Consider the following 23,187-nt stretch of genomic DNA (forward strand, 5'->3'; position numbering starts at 1 on the left):
TTTTTTTTTAAATCTGTTTCTGATTCTAGTTTCGCTACTAGTTTTAATTTTCTAGTTGTAAAAATGTTCTTAAACTTTGTTTTCTTACAAAGATGTTCAAAGTTTTGTTCTAAGTATGTTTGGAATACAAGATGAACAACAATTATTTCGTATATTTTTTTTTAAATCTGTTTCTGATTCTAGTTTCGCTACTAGTTTTAATTTTCTAGTTGTGAAAATGTTCTTAAACTTTGTTTTCTTACAAAGATGTTCAAAGTTTTGTTCTAAGTATGTTTGGAATACAAGATGAACAACATAATCATCTTTTATAATAATTACATTATTTTTGGAGTTGATTCCTACTATATATGGTATTATATACTTTGAGTTGTTTGGTTTAAATATAAGTTATGATAAAATCAATTATGATGGAATATAGATAAGTCATATTGAAATTTATTTTTTATTGAGTGTTTGGTTTGTTGTATTCAAAATAATATGCATAGCATAAATTTTAAGGACAAATTATTTATTTAGAAAAATGTCATTCATATCATGTATAAAACGGGTTTAAAAGAATGTCTTTGTCTTTTATCTATTTTATCCTGGGATAAGTTATCTCGGAATTACTATACCATCCAACGGGAGGAATAAATAATAGATAATACTAATTATTGATCCCGAGACAAACTATCCCAGACTTCTCGACCAAACAACAAACTAAGTGATACTATAATTAATTTCAAAACTATTTAGTGTTAACCTTCACACCATTTATAAAATAACCCCGTATATTACATGTCCTCTATAGTAATGGCTTTCTATAACAATAAACTTAAGATAAATAACATCTTTATAGAAAAATCTGACTAAATATAAAATTATTATTATTTTCATTACAAATTGATAGCAAATAATAATATCACGTAAAATAAAATAGGAATTAAGAGTAGAGTTCAATAAAGTGGTCCAATGGTCTTTAATTTAAAATAAATAAAAATGAGGAATTAAGAAAATGAAAAATATGAAATAGAAAAAAAAAACAAAGTTAGTACTAATATTTTCAAACAATTAATTGGTTGGGTTTGGGCGTAGGGAAGGGGGCATCAATCAATGTTATCGACCAAATATACGACTAACCATATTTTCGAATTGATTTTTGAGTGTACATTATTTATTGTTAATGTTACTCTATCGATTTAACAATAGTCTGCTTTGAATATAATAAATATAATGTCTTAAAAATGTTATAGAAAAATGACTATAATTAATAATAGGGATAAATTAGAAATTAAGTGTAGAATTATCCATGTATTTTCTAAAGTGGACAAATGCTCCCTCTATACCTAATTAATTATTCACTTTTAAATTGACACACATATAGTGAGTTTATCATTTTATCCCTATTAATTATAAAATAGATGAATTGAAAACTTAAGATTTTCAAGAAATTCTACCCGTTTGAAAGTAATTAATTAAGGGTTAATAGGTAAAAAGAAATTGTTCTTTCTTGATTTGTCAAAATAAACAAGTAATTAAGAAAAAAAATTAAACAAATAATTAGGGACAGAAGTAAATATTATTGCACATCTATTTTTAATATATTGAACAAAAATTGTTGAACGGAGAGAGTCATAAACCAACATTTAAAAGCACCTCCTTCAATTTCCTCAAATTTATTTCTCGTAAACCTCCATCTCCTAATCAATAACATTTTTTTCGTTTTATATTATTTGATTTTTACTGACCTGACATACTTTTTTTTTTTTAAAAAAAAAAGAAAATTGTACTTTAGTAAGTTAAACCTTATTAGTGATAATGGAGTATTATGGAGAAAAAATCTATTAATTTGCTAAAACGAATTAATAAAATAAAACGTCTATGTTTATATAGGAGTCAAATAAAATGAATAATATAACCATACGCATTTAAATTGGAGCAATATTTTTATATATTAAACCATCCACATATAAATAGTACCCCAATTGATTATTTATTATTTGTATATTACATTTGTTTTATTTTGGAATAAGCAATCATATATGATTATAATATTTTTTGCAATTATTTATGTCAAAACATTAAACCCTATCATTATACTTTAGGTTTTTAATAAAAGAAGCACAAAATTTTACTTCTATATTGATCAAAGCCATAAACTTTTATTAATTTCTAAAAAGACATAACATGAATTGCAAAAATTCAAACCATGATCAATACTCCTTTTAACATGTCATCTTCTCAATATCTTAATTTTAACTAAAATCGTAAATATCGTAACATAAAATTTTTTAATCAATATAACAGTTAAATACATAAAAAAAAATTAACGAATCAACAAAATGATTATATTTTAAAATAGAAAAATATTTTCATGTACGTATGTTTTTTTTTTCTTTTACGTATATAAATATATCGATATCGATTGAAAGTAACATAAAGTAATTATTAATTGAAGGGGGCAATAAAGTCCACATCGAAACTATTTTGTTGCAATAAATAAAGAGGGTAGAATTAAGCGTATGCCTAACATTATATGATGCAATATAAGCTAACTTTGGTAGGAAATAATGACGTAGATTTAAAATTTATTCCAAATTTCTAATTTGTACAAATATCTACTTTTGGAGTCCTCATTAATTAATGTTTGAAGTATTAACAAAAAAAAATAAAATGTTTGAAGTACATGCAAAAATTATCTTAAATTTTACCTAAAAATTGTCTAATACCAAATATTCATGCAAAACAAAATATAGAACGGATGTTAATTAAATAGAGTGACTTAAATAGACTGAAAAAATAATAATATCATTTGTTATATCACAATATTTATTCTCAATTTATTTTTTTTACTTGCATTATGTATAACTCTTTCTTGTTTCCACCTAAATTTCCACTAAAAAAAATAAATATCAAAACCACCTCACCATCACTATTTACTATGATTTTATTTCAGATCCAAAATAGCCGTCTCTCATAATTTAATCATTTCCACTTTTATACTTGGCTTCAGGGTAGTTATATATTGTTTCATAATATATCGAATTGTATTGTATTATTTTAATAATTATAGTATCTGAATAAATTTTATCGTTCTTTGTCTGTCGTTATATAATGTTATATACTTATAATTTGAACGATAAATTTATAAAAAAATTATAGGGGTATCGAGTAAAGTTATTATGAAAAGGTAGGGTTTAAATGATAAACTAGAATTATTAAACAATAAGTAAAGATAAAATGAGAAGAAAAGATTAATGTAACGATGCGATCATACTGGGTCGGTCCTTACATAAAATGAGTTCCTTCATAGGTACCTAGCTATGAATTTAAACAATACGATACAATTACATTTCAGTAACAATCTAGACAAACTTTACATTTAGACTAACAATACAACGGAATACAGCAAATAACAACGATCCAAACACGATGTTAATCAGATTTTATCTATACTTTTTCAGTACGAAATTAGCTTGAGAAAGGAAGGCTTTACTTTAATTTCCAATAACTTTTTTATGCCGATTTGGATGAGTATAGACAAGTTCAAAATTCACTATCGGTATAAGAACACATCACTAACCTCCAACAATTCATTTCCATATAAATTTATTATATTTAAATATGAAGACATTTATACAATGAGTGTATCAAAATTCTATAAAAATGTAAGTATATTTATTTGTATATATTGCTATATAATATTTATTTATATACATTATTATATAATGTATAAGATATATGTGTATATACATTTATATATAATAATTATACACATGATTAGGCAATGTATATATTGTATATATGTGTATATACAAAATATAACTATGTATAATACTGTAGATTCAACTATTATATGTACACATATACATTATAAAAGTATCGTCCAACCACCAATCATCTCCATTTTAATACCATAATCACTACACATAAAAAGTATAAGAAGAAAGATCGTTCATCCAATCGATATTATCAGTTTCACCCCAAACTAATTTTATGTTAAAAAACAAACATTATCAAAAATAAAAATGAAATAAAATACAAATCGAATATCTATGCACTTGTAACCTGCTCAATCACAAAAGAGAAATGTCTTTTAAAAAAACAGGTTCAAATTTCATCACTTTGTGCTGCTATTTGATTTGAAACGTAAGCATATACACAAATACACAATTGTATCATCAGTATACACAGATACATATACACAATCTCCAAATTTTTCATAAGCTGATGAGATTTTGGATACACGGATGCATATCTTCAACAACAATTTTCGATCGATATTTAAGTATGAATGAATACAAACGATACAAGAACAAATGAATACAAGTGATACATTTTGTATGTTTTATTTTATACATCTTGTAGATATCAGCCTATATGTATCATCTTGTATATATCAACCTATATGTATCATCTTGTATCTCAGGTTAAACAATTAGATTTGTATAAATGAGTATACAAATAAGGAAGGACTCTTTTTCTTTTTTCTTTTACCATAAGTTCGTGATTCCATAATTAATAGCAAATTATGTCAAATTATATCCAGAGTAATTTATTGAAACTATAATCATATTGAATAATCACATCTCTCTTAATTTAATTCTCTTACCACATGATCCAAGAAAATGAGATTTAATATTTTTTAATTTAATTTTCTTACCACATGATCCAAGAAAATGAGATTTAATATTTTTTTAATAATTACTTCATAATTATGTACGCTAAATAATTAAAATAACTTCCTGAAAAGAGGACTACACAGTTAAACAATACAACACGATTATTTCAAGTAAGAAAACAAAATAAATGTATTCATATATTAATTTGTCGGAATAACAAACATATTAACGAACAACACTTATACTTTTAATGAAATAAGATATGCATAATCTCATAAAACCAATCATTTCAATTATATATATAATTCATAATTATTTAACGTCAAAAAATCATTATATATCTTATATAAGATTAGAAACACTCTTTCAAATTAATAAAATTATAATCATTTGTTGCAATACTATGCATTGGTTCTCTTCTTAAAAATTTTGTCGATGAATAATAACTTTTAAATAATTCAATTCAAAGTACTAAAATACAAAATTAAGTTTTAGCATCATTTAACTAAATACATATAATTTACTTCATTCGTAATGTTATGACTTTATAAGTAAGCAATGAACTTTTCTATATATTAATTGTAATACATATATATTAGTAATTTTCTTGGGATTATAAGAGTATCTTTGCAAAAAAAATTCTAGTTGTATTTTTCTAGATTATAAGAAGATTTTTATTGAAAAAAAATTCATAATTAATTATAATTTGAGATATTGAAATTAAAATATGATAATGAAAAATGCATTCTTGTATTTCACCATACAAGAAAGTTATAGCATTTATTTTTAAAAAGAGTAGGAAATAATATTTAATATAATTAATATTTATATTTTTCAATGATCACAATTAAAAATTTTCTTTTTAAAATTTTTTAAGTTTGAGTTGTTCAAATAAGGAAGCAAATAAGTTATTACTTTTCGGAGTTCTCTCCATTTGTTTTTATTGTCACTTTAGGCACGTGTTTGGCACGGGCCAACGTGAGAATTTAATTAATAAATATATTTTTTTATTTTTATTTGTTTGTTTGACTTGGTTCATCGATTAATTAAATAATTATTGATATAGATAGTTTATCACACTATTCTTATTAATTGATGTTTGATATTAGGTCTTGAAAAATAATTTGGATAATTAGTATTTAATGTTAAAGGTAAAATATGAAAAAACTTAATTGTTTTTCTTGATATATTAAAAGTGACAAATAAAAATGAAAATATCATTTAGAAAAGAATGACAAGTAAAAGTAAAGAGATAGAGTAATTTCTCTGTTAATAGTTATTGGGTATCTTTTTTCATTCTCTAAAATTATTTGTAAGAAACTAGTTCTTGAACATGCACATAGCATATGTATCCTATACTAAATAATATAAACAATTATTCATAAAATTCTTCATTATCATTTGGAAAATGTGAAGATCTAAATACACCTCCAAATATAATGTTGAAACTCCATCCAGCCTAAGTTCAAAAGCTTTCATCACTTCCAACATCACCCAAATAATTGGGCTACAATACAAGAAGACCACTATGACATATTCCATCCCAATGGGTAGAGGTACAAGTAATAGTGCATAGACAGGCCTGTTTTAAATGGTTCATTAATAATGGTTTCAACATGATTATTTGTGAAATTGACTCTTTGATATAATATAGTATTCAATAACTTTCATATATATCAAACATAAAAATTATATTTGTATGTTATAGCTATAGTTTACATAATTGTGCTTCATAGCAAATATAAATATATATATTTCGTATACATATATAAAAAAAACAGTTGTATAATTTCGTTATACATGTACAAAAGAAAGCAGTTGTATAATTTGTTTTCCTATACATATTCAAAAGATCAATTGTATGATATATGCTTGTATAAAGCGATAAAGAGCGAAAGCAAAAAAAAAGTTGGGCATGAGAAAATTGCATTTGAATAATCACAAGTGTATATGATGAAAGTATATGCATTTGTATTTGTATATATAATTTTCTCTCGCTTTATACAAACACAAACGCAATGTATACATTTGTGTTTTATAAAGTGAGAGAGACGAGTGAGTGGCAAACGAGATCTGGGAGAGGGGAGAGAGGGGAACAAAAATCTACGTATATATATAATTTTTTATCATTTTATACAAACACTAACACATTTTATACACATTTGTGTTTGTATAAAAGCGAGAGAGACGAGCGAGATTCACCAAGAGAGAGGTGAAATAACAACAGTTTGTTATGGGTTGCAATTAAATTAAACTATGGTTATAACATTTAATTTGAATTAATAGTTTGCTATTATATACAATTTTTTCCTATTATATACGGGGGGTGCCAATTCCTGTATTTATGGTTATAAACATGTCCTTATTTAGAAAAGTTAGTATCCTTTAAAAAATTACAAATTTTTGAAAAAGTCACAACTCATCGAGAAAGTAACATTTCTTTGAAAAAGTCATAACTGTTCAATATAAAAAAATATTTTATTTTAAATAAATAAAATTAAAATAAAAAATAAAAAAATAGAAATAAATGAAAGAAAGTAATCCGCTGGTAAATTATACAATGTAATTACTAGCAATTTACAGTGGAGTGGTATAGTCAATATGACTAAGTTCTTCATAAACCCCTAGTGTAGTATTGGTTTAAAGGTGTTAGACAATAGATTGTGTTTAAATCTGGTTGTGGTTTTGTATTGCTCCATCTTGTGACTAATAAAGTCCAACTAATTACCAAAAAAAAAGTATTTACCTGTTCAATCAAATAAGATAGCATAATTACACCAATTTCAATTACGTCCTTTCAAACATACCTTAAAAAAATTGAGGGTATTATAGATTTAAAAAATATATATATTTTTTAATTTATCAAAAATAACAAATAAAAAAAAGACAAGTGAAAAGTCAATATTGAACAAGTCAAAAAGAAGAAAGAGAGTAAACAGATAATCATCAACTAATATAAGACTGAGTAGTAAAATTAGTAAACTTGTGAGGGAAAAATATGGACCTCATATAAAAGATGAGGTATTTGAAAAGGTGGACTTCACTTACTAGCTTTTCAACAAACTCAAGGGACAGCACTCAGCAGTCAATTTTTTCCCTTGAAAATTTATCAAAGATTTTCAATTGACAAAGAATCTGCCAGTATGCAATAATATCTTCAACAACAGATAAACTCATCTTGTTTTAAAAAAGAATTCATCAAGAAAACTCAAATTCTTGAACAAAGGCATTTCTCTGTCTGTATGGGTATGCAGTTGAGATTGAACCCTTGTTCTTCATCTTCAGCTGCAACTTCTCCTTCAACTTTACATAATGGAGCACCATATTTCTGCAAAAAGTTTAACTTTTTACCATTTAGAACCCAACCCATCAATTGGGTATCTGGAATTTACTCAAGAATCCAACCAAGAAAGCATTTTGAAGTCTTTTCCTCAAATGGGTTTCCACTTAATGCAGTGTCTGTGCAAGATGGTGAGTTTGTTCTTCATTTGAAGGAAAAAAAATGTAATCTTTAACATTTTTCATGCTCAGTTTAACATTCTTTTCTAATGGTGTTACAAGTGTCTTCCTAGTGATTGATGTATTGCTTATCATATTTGATTGTGTAATTTGGTATACTATGGTTTTGTAGGTTCACTTTGATACTTAACTTGCCCTGTACCCATAGCTAGAATTCTTGGTTTTTTTGATATGCTGGTAAAGGTGCTAGTCTTAGAATAGAAACAGTTTGAATTTAGTTTAAAATTAGTGGATGTATTCAAATTTCAAACTAAGTTATGTACTATACTAAAGTATCCCACAAGCTTAACTTCCTTGCCATTTGAATTGGATCCATAATTAAAGAGAAAAAGAGATAATAACAGTCATGATCTTTGTAGAATTGTAGTAAAAGATCTTTTTTTGAGGTTTTCGAAACCTCTTGTAGGTGTTCTTTTGCTTTTTGATTGTAGATTATAATGGATGATACTGAAAATTTTTAGTTCTAGATGATGGTTCACATTCATCCACGAATTGCGGTTTGTTCTTTACATCTTTTTCTGCTTCTATTTCCTTATCTGACGTGTATGTATATATGTTCGGCTTCAAAATCAATGCCAGAACAAGTGCCTTTGACAGAGTTAGGAAGTGGAGAGACCACTGTCAGCATAACTGTTATTGGAGCTTCAGGTGATCTAGCCAAGAAGAAGATTTTTCCAGCTTTATTTGCTCTTTTCTATGAAGATTGTCTGCCTGAGGTTAAATTTCATATCTCTAACTGTATATTGTTATCTACTAATCATGCACAAAAACAACTTGAGCTTAGGTTAATTAGCAGACACATTTTAACCATCCTGGAAGATTCAGCAGTAGCTCATGATGTGTCTTTATTTGTACATTTCAGAATTTTGTAGTTTTTGGCTACTCAAGAACAAAATTGAGTGATGAAGAGCTGAGAAACATGATCAGTACAACCTTAACTTGTCGAATTGATAAGAGGTATACCATTATGAAATTACTTTTAACATGCAATATTTTCATGTTTATGGTTTATGGAGCTGATGGAATCCATGTGAATGAGGGTTTGCAGAGAGAATTGTGATGCCAAAATGGAGCATTTTCTGGAAAGATGTTTTTATCATTCCGGTCAGTACAATTCTGAGGATGATTTTGCAGAACTGGATTACAAATTAAAGGAAAAGGAGGTAATGCATGTGCTGTACTTATTTCTACCCATTACTAAGCATTGCCGTAACATATATACCTAAATGAGCATATACATGACACTTCTCATATGAACTTCCAAAAACTTGGGGTGATAAAGATATGGAAGTACTAATGAAATACCTTTATGTGGAAGCTTGTGCACTGTCTGCAGTCCATTTTTGCATGTCTAAAGAAACTATAGCAGTAAATTAAGATGTCATCTTCTTAGCTGTATCAATAACCATCATCTTTATTAGTTTAATATTTTTCTCAAACCTTGAAGGCAACTTCCTGTTGCTCCAAGGCGTAAGGTACATAAATCTCAGATAAGAGATGTAACATATTATAGGCATGATGTGACATTAGTGGTTTCTCTGATGTTTAAAATATTTTTGGCAAGATATTCGAAGAGATTATCTTGGCGCCTTGAAGTTTTAGTTAAGTAGCCTTTCAGGTGAAGATGCTCAGGTTGACATTGATATCATTCTGCAATGATGTTATGGCATAAGCCCGAAGAAGATTTATGATGACATAGTGTCTCAATGTAAGGTGATTATATGAAGGATTCTTAATGGTTTGATGCTAGTCAACTAAGTAGGAGATTACAGAAGACTGAAAATACATGGGTCAAATGAAAGCTCCATTGATGCATATACAAAATTTGATTTTGGAGGAAAAATAGGATAATTTTTTTTTCGAACTTCATAAAGGTCTGAACTATGGGAAATATTTAAAAATAAAACTAGGGGAAATATGAATATAATATACCTACATATGTACGACATAAAAAAATTCAGACCTTACTTTCCTTGGTTGACTGATCCTACTTTGATCAACCCCTACGATACTTTTAAGCTGAAGAATCCAGAATTTTCCAGAATGAGACTCCTATTACTATTTCCATCTAAAGCAGTGACAAGAGAGTTACAGGGGAACTTCCACAACTTCTCTTCGTTCAATATGCTAATCAACTATTTGTATAGGTTACTCCATTTGCATATTAGATGATAAATAAGAATTCTCTCACTTTGTTTAGTGTTGTGATGGTGTACTTAAGTATTTGTTGTTCATAGCTTTTGCATATTATGTCTACATGTACGCACTTCTCTTGAAGCATACTCAGAGAAGCGAAGAGCTGGTTATGTGTTACTTATACTTTATTATGGACGGCAAATCTTAAAAGTTTGGCAGGATAATGTATTTGTCTAATTATAATTTTATGAACAGTTACCTAGCCTCTTAATTTAGATGAAATGATAGACCAAAAGAAAGAACCCCAAGTATACATAGTATACTTATTGTTTCTTGGGGTTTGAGTGGCAAAAGTTAGTCTCTGCTTGATGCAGTTTATGCCACATTTTACTGTTCTTTACTTAAGAATGCTAAGCTATGTTACTGATGAATGATAAAAAGCTGATTGTAAGTGCTGATCATATGATTACATTCTAGGGTTGTAGGGTTTCTAATAGGTTGTTTTACTTATCAATACCTCCAAATATATTCGTGGATGTGGTGAGATGTGCAAGTCTTAAAGCTTCTTCAACAAGTGGGTGGACAAGGGTCATTGTTGAGAAACCGTTTGGTCGTGATTTAGAATCATCTAGTGAGCTGACCAGATGCCTAAAGAAGTACCTAACTGAGGAGCAAATTTTTCGGTTAGATTAACTGCATTTTTTTGCCAGTTACCTTGTGGAGATAACAATTGTTGAAGTTTTCTTATGCTAGTTTTTTTTTTCTCCTCAGAATTGACCATTACTTGGGAAAAGAACTTGTTGAGAATCTCTCAGTTCTTCGGTTCTCGAATCTTGTCTTTGAGCCTCTTTGGTCCAGAAACTACATCCGCAATGTCCAATTTATATTTTCTGAAGATTTTGGTACCGAGGGACGAGGAGGGTGTGGCTCATTACTCTGCCGCTGATACTTAAAAAGTAGTATTCTGTTGGAGTTGGATCTCAATCTTTCTGCTCTTTCTTCTCAGGTACTTTGACCACTACGGGATCATCCGTGATATTATGCAAAATCATCTCCTTCAAATATTAGCATTGTTTGCTATGGAACCACCTGTCAGCTTGGATGCTGAGGACATCAGAAATGAAAAGGTATGCACATTTATGCCACAAATTATTCTCGTAAATCCTCCAAGTGAATATGATTAAAACTAGAGAAAATATACTAAAACATGGTCCATGTGATTCAGGTTAAAGTTTTAAGGTCAATGAGGCCATTGCAACTTGAAGATATTGTTCTTGGACAGTATAAGGGTCATAGCAAGGGTGCTAAATCATACCCAGCTTACACAGATGATCCAACTGTGCCAAATGGCAGTATCACTCCAACATTTTCTGCTGCTGCACTCTTTATTGATAATGCACGTTGGGACGGGGTTCCTTTCCTCATGAAAGCAGGAAAAGCTCTCCATACAAAGAGGTCGGTAGATTGTTATTTTCTCCATAGTGATATTTTCAGGTATATATCCTGATAGCCACAAAATTATTGGAGATTTTGTTTTACTGAAACTGCAGGGCAGAGATCAGGGTCCAGTTCAGACATGTCCCCGGAAATTTGTACAAAAGGAACTTTGGAACTGATATGGATAAGGCAACCAATGAGCTAGTTCTGCGTCTACAACCCGATGAAGCCATATATCTGAAAATTAACAACAAGGTTCCTGGTCTTGGAATGAGACTTGACCGGAGTGACCTTAATCTTCTTTACAAAGCAAAGTAAGAGACTCCTGCTGATCTAGAGTTAGTAACAGCTTATTGGTGTGTTCTGTATGGATTTTTTCATGTTCGGTTTCTAAACATTTTCTATAGGAAAACAAGTTCCTTAAAAATAAGGAAAATGACTTCCCTAATAAAAGTAGAGAAAACATGTTCCATAAATAATATTCCAAGTTCATTGTCTCCTCCCCAAGATCCTAACTCCCACCCCTTGATCAACCCACCATGCGCCACTCCCGAACCCCACTTCCCACCCCTGTTTTGCTAGATTTTATATAAAATGTTTTCGGTATAGTATTTTCTTGCGTACTAAACTGAGCCGTAGAAAATAAGTCAGAAACCAACTTTTTTTTCCCAAGAAAACGTTTTCCTTCGTACCGAATACACCCAATGACAGCAAAAGTTTTCTTGTAGTTCACCATTGCCCTTGTTTGTTCTATGATCAGGATGCTTTCAGTATGGATGACACATACATATGGTGTAGCACCTGGAATTTAATTTTCACTGCATTATCTGATATAGAGCTAGGAATGTAATTAATAACAGATTTCTTGCCGTTCTTCAATGAGATTTATTTGAACTATGAAGCTGACACTTGCTTAAATTAGAAAGTGTGGACAGTGGACGTTATCGGTTTATAGAAGAATTGCCGGTATAAGACTTTAATCTACCTCACTTGCTAACGTTATATATGATGGATGACTTATCTGTGTGATTAATTTAAGATTACATGATCAAGATGAACATTATATTTACATTGACTTCAATGGCTCATTATGTAAAGGTATCGAGGTGAAATACCAGATGCATATGAGCGGCTTTTGTTAGATGCAATAGAAGGAGAGCGAAGATTGTTCATAAGAAGCGATGAACTTGATGCTGCATGGGCTCTATTTACACCGTTGTTAAAGGAGCTGGAAGAGAAGAAGATCGCACCAGAGCTTTATCCATACGGAAGTAGGGGGCCAGTGGGAGCACATTATCTAGCTGCAAAGCACAACGTTCGTTGGGGAGATTTATCTGGTGATGATTGATTGTATGTGAGATCTTCTTGAGGAGTTCATTTAGTTTATAGGAATTGATCAGCTCATCAAGAATGCTGAAATTATGGACAACTTGGAACTGTTGTTAGCAATTATTGTATAGCTTGTCTATTTTGTTTAAGAATACACTCATGTTTCATGTTAAATGTTATGTTACATCCTGAGTCGACGGTTTATGGAAACCACCTCTCTGTTGTCATTATCTTTTTTTTTGTCTATCATACTTTTTTTGAGTCGAGGGTTTATGAAAACCACCTCTCTACCTCATAAAGGTAGGCTGAAATGAGGCGTGCATTCATCCTGCCCTCTTCAAGCCCAACTTGTGAGATTATACTGACTATGTTATTGTTTTATCCTAGTCGTTTTTATGTTTTCATCATTTTATTTTTTAGCAGATCAAGAAGTTTATAGGCTGTTTGTGGTGTTTGAGAAAAATAAAAAAAAGCCCTTTTAAGCCAAAAAAGACAAATAAATCAAAATTTAGAAATATGACTATTGAATAAAAAATTATTACCCCATCCAAACATGCTCCTAATTGGTATGACCTGATAGCATAAGATAGTTACATATCGCAAATGCACACATTTAACTCTTATTTGGGTTGTATATGTTGATTGTAGCATGGGTATAAATTATAATTATCATTTTAATTGACATTCAACATATATTAACATATATATACGACACTCCATTTCACTTTGTTTTCATATATTTACTTAAAGGGGAAAAAAAATTTGAAATCATTGATCTTAAATATGTCAAAATATTTATCCGTACGTCTATAAAACTATTGAAAATTTATAGTTTTAATAACATACCATAACATGCATAATGCAGTTTTCTTTGGAATACAATGAAACATTGCAGTATAATAATTTTGAAAAGCTAAACCATGAAGATGACATAAATTGCCAAAAACAAAGAAGAAACAATTCATTTTTGAGCTCCAAATCATTGTTTAATTCCTACATAAAAAGACAAGACCTTAATTAAACCCTAATTATCCTTGTTAAATTTTATACCAATTAGGAAACTCCAATGTCCTAATTAATAATAATTAATCCCCATATTAATTAATTATTAAGCCCCAAAATCCCACAAATGAATTGTACCATCACTAGAACAAGCTACTATATGCCTTTCATTTGCATGCATGGCATTAACTTCCCCTATTCTTTCCCTTAAACTATAAAGATACACTCCATTTTCTACTTCCCAAACCCTAATAACTTCTCCCACACACATTACACCATATCCACTACTATTCATGCTTCCAACCACCCCCCGTTGCGACGCGCCTCGCACGTTAAACCTACACGATTCATCCAAATCCTCAGTCCGACGGACTGTGGCTACACCCCGTCCGTCCACTACCACGAGCGAGTCGCTCGTGGCGTCGAAAGATCCTACAATGAGCTCATGTTGGAAGGATCTTTCTCGGAGGATCAACCCTTGGTTATGTAAGTCTATAACAACGAGTCGTGGGCCGGTACATGCCACAGCAGTGTCACGAGCTGTGACATGGACCCGGCCCACGAGGTCGGTTAACTCGCTTAGGAGATGCCAGCCGGTTACTGCCTCGGGATCGGTTAAATCGCCGTCGGCGAAGATTAGTTGCTCCGTTTCACTATTCCATACGTGAAATGCCCGACCCGGTACACCTGAAAATATTGTCCAAAGAAAAGGAGACATTTTCATTTAGTAACATAATAAAAATTGGATCACGCTACAAATTATCGTAATTTATGAGCAATTATCATCATGGTAGAGTAATGATGAGAAATTAATAGGTGTAATTATTCTTTATAGTAATTCAGCCCAACTAATTTAAGCGTTAGACACTCACTAAATTACATTGCAAAAAGTTAATAAACTTCAAAGTTTTTCTTTGATAGATGGGAAAAGGGTTAGAAAATAGTTATATCCATCCTTCTTTATAGTTTTTGGTTATATATATTTGCTCCTTATTATTTTACATTGAGTTTATGTTTACATTTTACCCTTTGAAATATTAAATTTCACGTTATCTTACGTGGACACCTATAAATGTCGATTTGAGAAAACTTATTTTCAAAGAGTACAAAGACAAATCTCCTATAAATAGAAGTTATTTTATTCTTAAAACTACTCCTTCACCCATTTTTAGTTGTTCACTACACATCTATTTTCACTTGTTCTTTAAAAATTGAAGATAATTTATCATTTTTACTGGAACCTTTTTTTATTCAAGGCGTACAATATATTATACTTCGTTCCAATTTATAGGATTCGCTCTTCTTTTAGTCAATTTTAAAATAAATAATATATTTTTATATTTAGTAATAATTCAATTTTAAAATACTTATTTTATTCCTAATATAGTCATACAAATATATATCACCAATTTTACTCTGCAAGTATTAAATACATTTTTTTTCTTCCTTAAACTTCATGCTCGGATGGGAGTAGTAAAAACTAAAATAGTTTTGTTGTTTGTTTTTTCCCAAAAAAGAAGAAAACAAGAACATTGGTCAAGGAAGAATTAAGCCTTCTTTAAGAAATCTTCTCAAAAGCAAATTATTATGTTACACTTTTAACATCATAATAACAGACATCCTTTCATAATTAATTAGTTGGTCAATATATTTGACCTGTTTATCTCTAACGACTCCATTTTAAATATTTTATTACTTTTCTAAATTGAATACATACAAAAAATGAATATTTAGCATTATTGAGTACGTTGAATGACATTATTTTGTTATTAGTCTGTTTCAAAATATATTTATAATTTTTTCAAGATTAAATTTTATGTCAAATTAAAAGTATGATAAAAAAGTAAGATAATAAAGCACGCACCTGCATAGAGGCCAATCCACCACCGATCACGGCCGGTGAAATCCACCAAAGCGCCGTCATTCACCACGTCACCTAAATGTGCACGGCGGGGAGGATCAGTATCCGCCCCGCCGAGCACCACCACATGTATATCACCATCCAATGATGCAAACACAAGTTTCTCATCCGATAAAATAATTCCCGAAATAGCCCTAGAATACCGGCCGAGCCGGTCACGTTGTTGCGGATAATAAGTAGACAAATGAGCCCTAGATATTAGATGAAACAATTGAACCGATCCATCGGAAAATCCGGCAGCTAAATGGCGATCGGATAACGCGATACGACGACAAGAGAGACCGTCATTGTTATCATCGTCGTTGTTTGCTTGTACAAAATGGAGAGTACGGTGTACGTATCTACGTTGACGGAAATTATTAGAAGTACGGTGCCAATATACGTATTCGTCGTGCCACGTCGGACGGAGAAGACGATCGCGGTTCCATATACGGTTGCTTAAATTTTGCCATAGCAGATCGGACCGGGACACAGCTCTCCATGTTGAACAAACCTTACAAAATATTATTACGTTATGAAATAATACTTAATATAATCATATTATAATGTTTTTAAATTTTTATTCATAATAATTAATATAATCATATTCAAGATAATCTTAAATTTTTATTAGAAAATCCGATGACTTTTTGATGTTTAAACTTGTATAGTCTATTATTGTAACAATATTTTTAATAAGTACGTACGATACATAAGTTAAAACATAATAAAAAGTAATTTCTTATTTTTCATGGCTTCTCCTTACCTTATTTTTTGTTTCATTTCATACATAAACTAAAACATAGTGAATTAAACATACCTAATAAGCAATAAACAAAAAATATTGGTCATATTATCAAATATTGAGAAGTAATACTACTTAATAATGAACGTAGAATAGGCATAAAATGATAAATTATCTTTTTATTATTTAATCGAACATATGTTTTCAATATAGTGAACAAGTAAATATAGAAAGACAGAATGTACTAATTAATCGGCACTTGTCACTTATAACAAAGCTAGGTATAGATAACGTAGAAATTAAGTGAATTTGCGCATATCTAAAATTGAAGGACATAAATGTAGAATGAGACTAAGTTAAAAGACATATTTATGTACTAACTTCCACAAATATGTATAAGGAAAAATCCTTTTGGCCAGAATCGTCATATTTTACGCTATGTTATTTAACCTTGTTAAATATTTTTGTTTTTTTTTTAAACTTTAATATCTTTTAATTAAAAATATAAAAAAAATCAATTTATTTTTATAAACGATATTATAATTTTTTTAAATTTTTAGCAAACTTCTGACCAAATTTTATGACCATTCAACATTATTCATTTATTAAACTCTAGATCAAATCAAACTACATTACCTAAATTAAAACGAAACATATTCCTTTTAACTTAGAAGAAGGTTATGGAAAGTACAAAACAGCCCCTCATGGCAGGCACGCCCCAACACATGGGAAACGATATATTCCTTCACGTGATATGCCCATAACAATGTTATTTCGTCTTCGAACGATATAATTTGATTTGATACGAAATTTTAAAAAATAGATAATTTTATTTTTTAATTTTAATTAAAATTATATCAAGTATATTAAAATACTCTTTAATCTAATCTTAAATTTATACGATATGAAAAATTAAAATGGAGCGAGTAATTGAAAGTTATACTAATAAGAAGTTTAATTTAGAGTTAGTTATTTTGTAGTAAGTCATTTCTTTTAATTGGAAGAAAAGGAATATTAGAAATGAGTGGTATTTGAAGAAAAAGTATGTTGTAAGAAGAAAAATAGTGTGTAAACTTATTGCATGATTAGAATAAAAGGGAAGGCATGCAGAGATAGTCAGAAGAAGAAAAAAAGAGTAAGAAAATAGTAGGCTATTTATTACTAGTAATTAGCTACTCATCATACCTACCTACACTATCAATATCAAGGAGAAATAAACCAAGAAAATAACTACTCATCACTTCTCATGTCAGTTCATAAAAATTCTGAAATTAAATATTTCAAATTTAGAATAAGTTTTGAAAAGTTTATGCGATTAAAAAATCATACGATTAGATTCTGAATCGAACTCACATCGCAAAAGTTAATTAAAAAAAAGAAAGTTATTCAAGTTTTGTTATTTCATTAATTACTAATATAAAAAAAATTATCATTCTTTTAACATTTTACTTCGCATTTAGTGGTTGTATTTAATGAGTGGACGATTTTATTTTCGGAAAATTGATATTGAGTGAGATCAGTCAAACTCTAATACCAATTTTTGCAATAAACTCACACTAACTAGCTCTAAAGAAGTAGAATTATTTAAATCATATAAAAATCTCTAATCTCATTAACCATCAATACGAGAAATTTTGTCATTTATCAACTAAAACAGTTTTTGAAGTTTTCTGAATTTTAAACTTATAACAATTTTATGTCTAAATAATTTTTGAAAATACTACTTAATATTATAGTTTATAAAATATAAGAGGAATAGACACATCTCCTTTTTCTCTTTCATTTCCAAGAAAAGGTTACTGTCTCTCAACTCTCCTTCAGCTTTTAGAATACACTCAGCTCCCATCACTAGCAATTCAAAATATTAAAGTTATTTTTTTTAATTATATATACTTGATATATTTTAGAATCAAATAAGATACTTGAATTTAGTTAACGTCACTCTTAATTAAAACTTTAGAATTCGAGTAATAGAACTATAACTAGAGATGAGCTTTTTAAAGAAAACGTTAACATATTTATGTTAATTATCAACTTATCTTTTACAAATTTAAACTAATCAAGCCTATAATATAAAATTGTCAAAATGAAAAACAATTGTACTATTTTGAGATGGAGAAAGAAGATTATGTCTCTTGTTAAAAGAAAGGACGTGATAAGAAATTTATGTTATAAAATAGGAATAATGTACGAGTATTCCTTTAACTTATGTCGGAAATCTCAGAGATACATTTATATTATATAAATATTCTATTATCCCTGAACTTGTTTTATTAACAATTTTCTACTTCTTTTTGACCTGCGTGGCACTATCTTGTGGTTCCAACGTTGTTTGACTTTTTTTTCAAGCTAGTGTCACGTAGGACGAAAAGGAGTAGAAAATTACTTATAAAATAAATTCAGGAGGGTAATAGGACTTTAGTATAGTTTAAATGTATTTCTAAAATTTCGAGCATAAATTAAGAGGATATTTATATTTTTTCTATAAAATATAATTTTTCATTTATACCTCAATCTAAATTCTTGTTAAAATATTGAAAAGCTTTCTAATATTTCTGTATGGCAACACTACTATTATTTTTTCTGAGAAACTTCAATAAAAAATTAGTAACTTTTAATAAGGAAAGGATATTATACGTTTTATTATTATTATTATATAGTTAATTATCTGTACTGACAAGTATACAAATAAAGAATCTGTAACAAGCTCTTCATTTCAATTCATACTATACCCATACTAGATATGTAAACACATCTGATAGTTACAGTTTTCATTGGAAATCAACCAATAAACAATTAATACCCAATTATTCAAAAAAAAAAAAAAACAAAATAATAAAAACTCAAATAATTACTCTATCATAACTAAAAAAATGAATCCAGAGTATATAATGATAAAGATATTTGAATGGGGATCTTTTTGATAAAATTCTTTTTACCGACTACTAATCATATTTTAAAAAAATTTATTATCATTTATAAAAATATATATAATAATATTATATTAAATCTGCAATATATACTTAAAAGTAAATTATGTATATAAATATATATATATATATGTATTATATGTATTTTATAAATTGTTACTATAATATATATTAAAGTATATTATAAATGTATTAATAGTGATCAAATAAAAAAATATCATTATTATAAATAATAAATATTTTTTTGATATAATATATAAGTTTCCTATATATTACTTAGATTTGGTAGGTTAATTCTGAAAAAATGCAACCGCTATAATTTATTTTTTCCCCTTAATTAAGCTACCTACCAAATAGAGAATAATACCCGGAAAATAGATGATATTACCCGATGGATAATACTCATGAAAAGCCATACATATCATTAGTCTGTTTTACTTGCGGATTAAATTATTTTGAGATTATTTTATTTAAAAAATAAAATAAAATAGTCTCAAATTTAATATTAAATAAGGTAAGATATCTAAAATTACCAACTTAATGAATAATTTAAATTTATCGTAAAATTTCTCTTCTTATCACGATGAATTAATATTATCAAAAAATATAAGTCACATATTAAGATAATTACATATACGAATTTTGATCCACATCTTTAACTAAGTATAGAAAGTTAAATTTGTACTTAGTAAAGTTAAATTTGTACTTAGTAATGATGTCAATAAAAAGGAGGACTCAACGGTCTCTTTCCACATATTTTTATTCAGAGTAATATATAGGAGTACAAGCTAGTGTTATATATGGGCAAATAATAAAAAAGAAGTGCATCTGTCCTTATTTTTATAAATGACGCACATATTAAGATAATAATAATTAATATTTCTTTGTTTTTATTTAGTTGTCCACTTTAAAAATGATACACATATTAAGATAATAATAATTAGCATAGTGAAGTTATAATTTTACCCTTATTAATTATGGTTTCAAAAATGGTGAATTAAGACTAGGAAATTTTCAAGAAGTTTAAATAAGGGCACAATAGGAATTTTTTTTATCATTTCTTGATTTATCAAAATGGATAAATAAATAAGAACAACTAAAAGAGAAAATATGAACAAGTAAATAGAAACGGAGAAAATATCATGTATATATATATTTAGAAAGTTTGAGTCAAAAAAGTTGTGGGATTTATAATATGTAGAGCTTAAAGAGGATCATGCAATGAAAAGGAAAGGAATTCAAATTTTAACCAAAAGAACTTTTTTGGCATAGATGCAACAAAATCCTAGAAAACGACTGTCCAAAGAATAGACAAACCTTAGGTCAAAGACTCTTTTAAAGTATCGATTCGTGAGTGTCGGATTTTTTAAAAGTAATATTTTAAAAATTAATATTTTATTTTTAAATGATTTATAGTCAAATAAATGATCAAACAATGTTTTAGATCATAAATTTTAAAAGTCTTCACTTTTTTTTTAAATTTTATGTTTAGTCAAATAGTATCACGTATATTGAGATGGGGGAGTCAATGAAGCAATAAGAAAAATATATTGCTGATCGATCTGAGTTATGATAGAGTGGTAAGTATTCATTTAGAATTTAAATTCCTTTAATAGAAATTCACCTTTATTAGAATACTCTGATATGAAATGTTTCGATATAAATTAAAATTTAATCGAACTCTAAAATAGCTAAAGTAATTTCTGATGCACAAGTACAGCTAGTAGCTAATAGAGTTCCTCAAAAAGACTTTTTTTTCTGCTGCTAAAATTCATCCTAATGCCAGTCATAACCAGTTACTTTCAACATTTCATTTATATGCACTGATCATACTTTTTCAGTAATATTATTTAATGCAATTTTATCTCTAATATTATTATATAATTATATACTATACTACAATCTATATACCTACACCTACTTATATATATAATTTATTGATCACGGGTTCCATTTGACCAAACTATATATAAAATGCTCATTATCTTACAAAAATCATTATATTATCTTTAATACAAACATACATAATTACGCCTGACCAATTAAATACAAATCACCCAAAACCCCATTATTAATTTCATAATAATAATGTACCTTAGCTTAATTCACAACTCTTAGGGCGGGAGTTAACAATATTTCATATCGATTTATATAAATTTTAAATTCTGAATTCGTTTATTTTATAAATACAAGTAATTCATGTCATGTTATATACAACTTATTATTACATCAATAACATATTTTAAAATATCATAAGAAGATCGTATCAGACAGAAAAAACGATGATTAGATATCATGAGATCGTATAAAGTAATTTGAGAGGTGTGTGTACCTGGAAAAGATTTGAGAGTGCTTGAGCAGCAGCAAGACGATTAATGGAGCTAGTAGTATTAATAGCCATTTGTGTAGCTAATGCCTCCAAGAATGGCTCTGGCCAAACACCATTATTTCCTCCACCTCTACGTCGTCTTCGTCCTCCTCCTCGTCCTCCTCCAACTTCTTCGGAAGTTGACATGATGAGAATTAGTATGATCGAAATTATATCACAAAAAGACCTCTTATTATAATTTGGAAATGAAAGTCAAATTGCTAATCGAGGTTCTGCTCCTGAACCCTACACTCTAAACCCTATAGTAATCAACTGCTATTATAAAAAGTCGCAAAGAAGAATTTGATTGGAGAACATGGTTTGAACCATATTCACAAGAAGATGAGAAGAGAACATGGTTTATTACATTCTACATGAACCTTTTCAGGTGTTTTTGACATGTCCTTTATTTATCTAGTGACTTTATTGGGAGTTTGATAAGAAAGAAGTAATTTAAATACTATGTTTGATAGGTAAATTAAAAAAAATATGTATCAATTAATATGATATTTAGTTGATAAATTTATAAAAAAACTCAAATAATAGTATAAGTTACGATAGAATTTATATATTATTTCTTTATTTAAAAAAGAATATAATGATCTATTTTTTGTTTTAGTCATCTCATTTAAAAAAGAATAATTTCTTTTTTTTTGTAGTAAAATTTTAGTTTTTATTATTAGACATGACATGTTTAGGATAGTAATATTTGACATAATTTTAATTTCAGACGATAAGATTGGTTTTTTTAATTTTATTTTCTTAAACTTTATGTCAAATTAAACTAGTTCATTTTTTTAAACGGATGAAGCATTATTTCATGTCAACACGTGTATAACTAATATTTTGTATAATTACTATATAAATTCTCTTGTAACTTATTTATATATTATTAATATCTATAAAACTCTTACCAGCTACCAAACGACACAACTTGGTCTTATTTTTTATTTTCGTTTTGAAAAATGGAAAACCTTTATTTAGTTTTGTTTCAAATCGATTTTGTATTTTCTTTATTTGCTCTTTTGAGTGGTGTGTACTTATTATTTGACATGTTTGGAATTGCATGTGGGACAATATATTTTTCTTTACATGTTGTACCAATGGAAAAAAACCATTTTTTTCGGTTCTTTTCCCTTTATTTTATTGCTTACCAACCGTGTATACACAATTTTTATATATATATATATATATATATATATATATATATATATATATAT

The 23,187-nt window shown here is 28.3% G+C and overlaps 2 protein-coding genes across 2 annotated transcripts; one reads left to right on the forward strand and one right to left on the reverse strand.

Moving 5' to 3' along the window:
• Positions 1 to 7,843: 7,843 nt before the first annotated feature.
• Positions 7,844 to 13,252, forward strand: LOC107025976 (glucose-6-phosphate 1-dehydrogenase, chloroplastic). The gene is made up of 10 exons (XM_015226796.2): positions 7,844 to 8,072; positions 8,700 to 8,836; positions 8,983 to 9,077; positions 9,169 to 9,283; positions 10,734 to 10,939; positions 11,028 to 11,177; positions 11,263 to 11,383; positions 11,482 to 11,711; positions 11,807 to 12,007; positions 12,792 to 13,252. The coding sequence occupies exons 1-10, from the start codon at positions 7,844 to 7,846 to the stop codon at positions 13,039 to 13,041; spliced, it is 1,734 nt and encodes a 577-aa protein (XP_015082282.1). The 3' UTR covers positions 13,042 to 13,252.
• Positions 13,253 to 13,960: 708 nt separating this feature from the next.
• LOC107025733 (transcriptional regulator STERILE APETALA-like) lies at positions 13,961 to 22,274 on the reverse strand. Its single transcript, XM_015226488.2, has 3 exons — positions 21,932 to 22,274; positions 15,889 to 16,438; positions 13,961 to 14,711 (listed from the first exon to the last, which is right to left on the reverse strand). Exons 1-3 carry the CDS (start codon positions 22,112 to 22,114, stop codon positions 14,131 to 14,133), a joined length of 1,314 nt encoding a protein of 437 aa, XP_015081974.1. The 5' UTR covers positions 22,115 to 22,274; the 3' UTR covers positions 13,961 to 14,130.
• Between the last annotated feature and the right edge of the window lie 913 nt (positions 22,275 to 23,187).

Source organism: Solanum pennellii, chromosome 7, assembly GCF_001406875.1.
Source record: "Solanum pennellii chromosome 7, SPENNV200".
NCBI lineage: Eukaryota > Viridiplantae > Streptophyta > Magnoliopsida > Solanales > Solanaceae > Solanum > Solanum pennellii.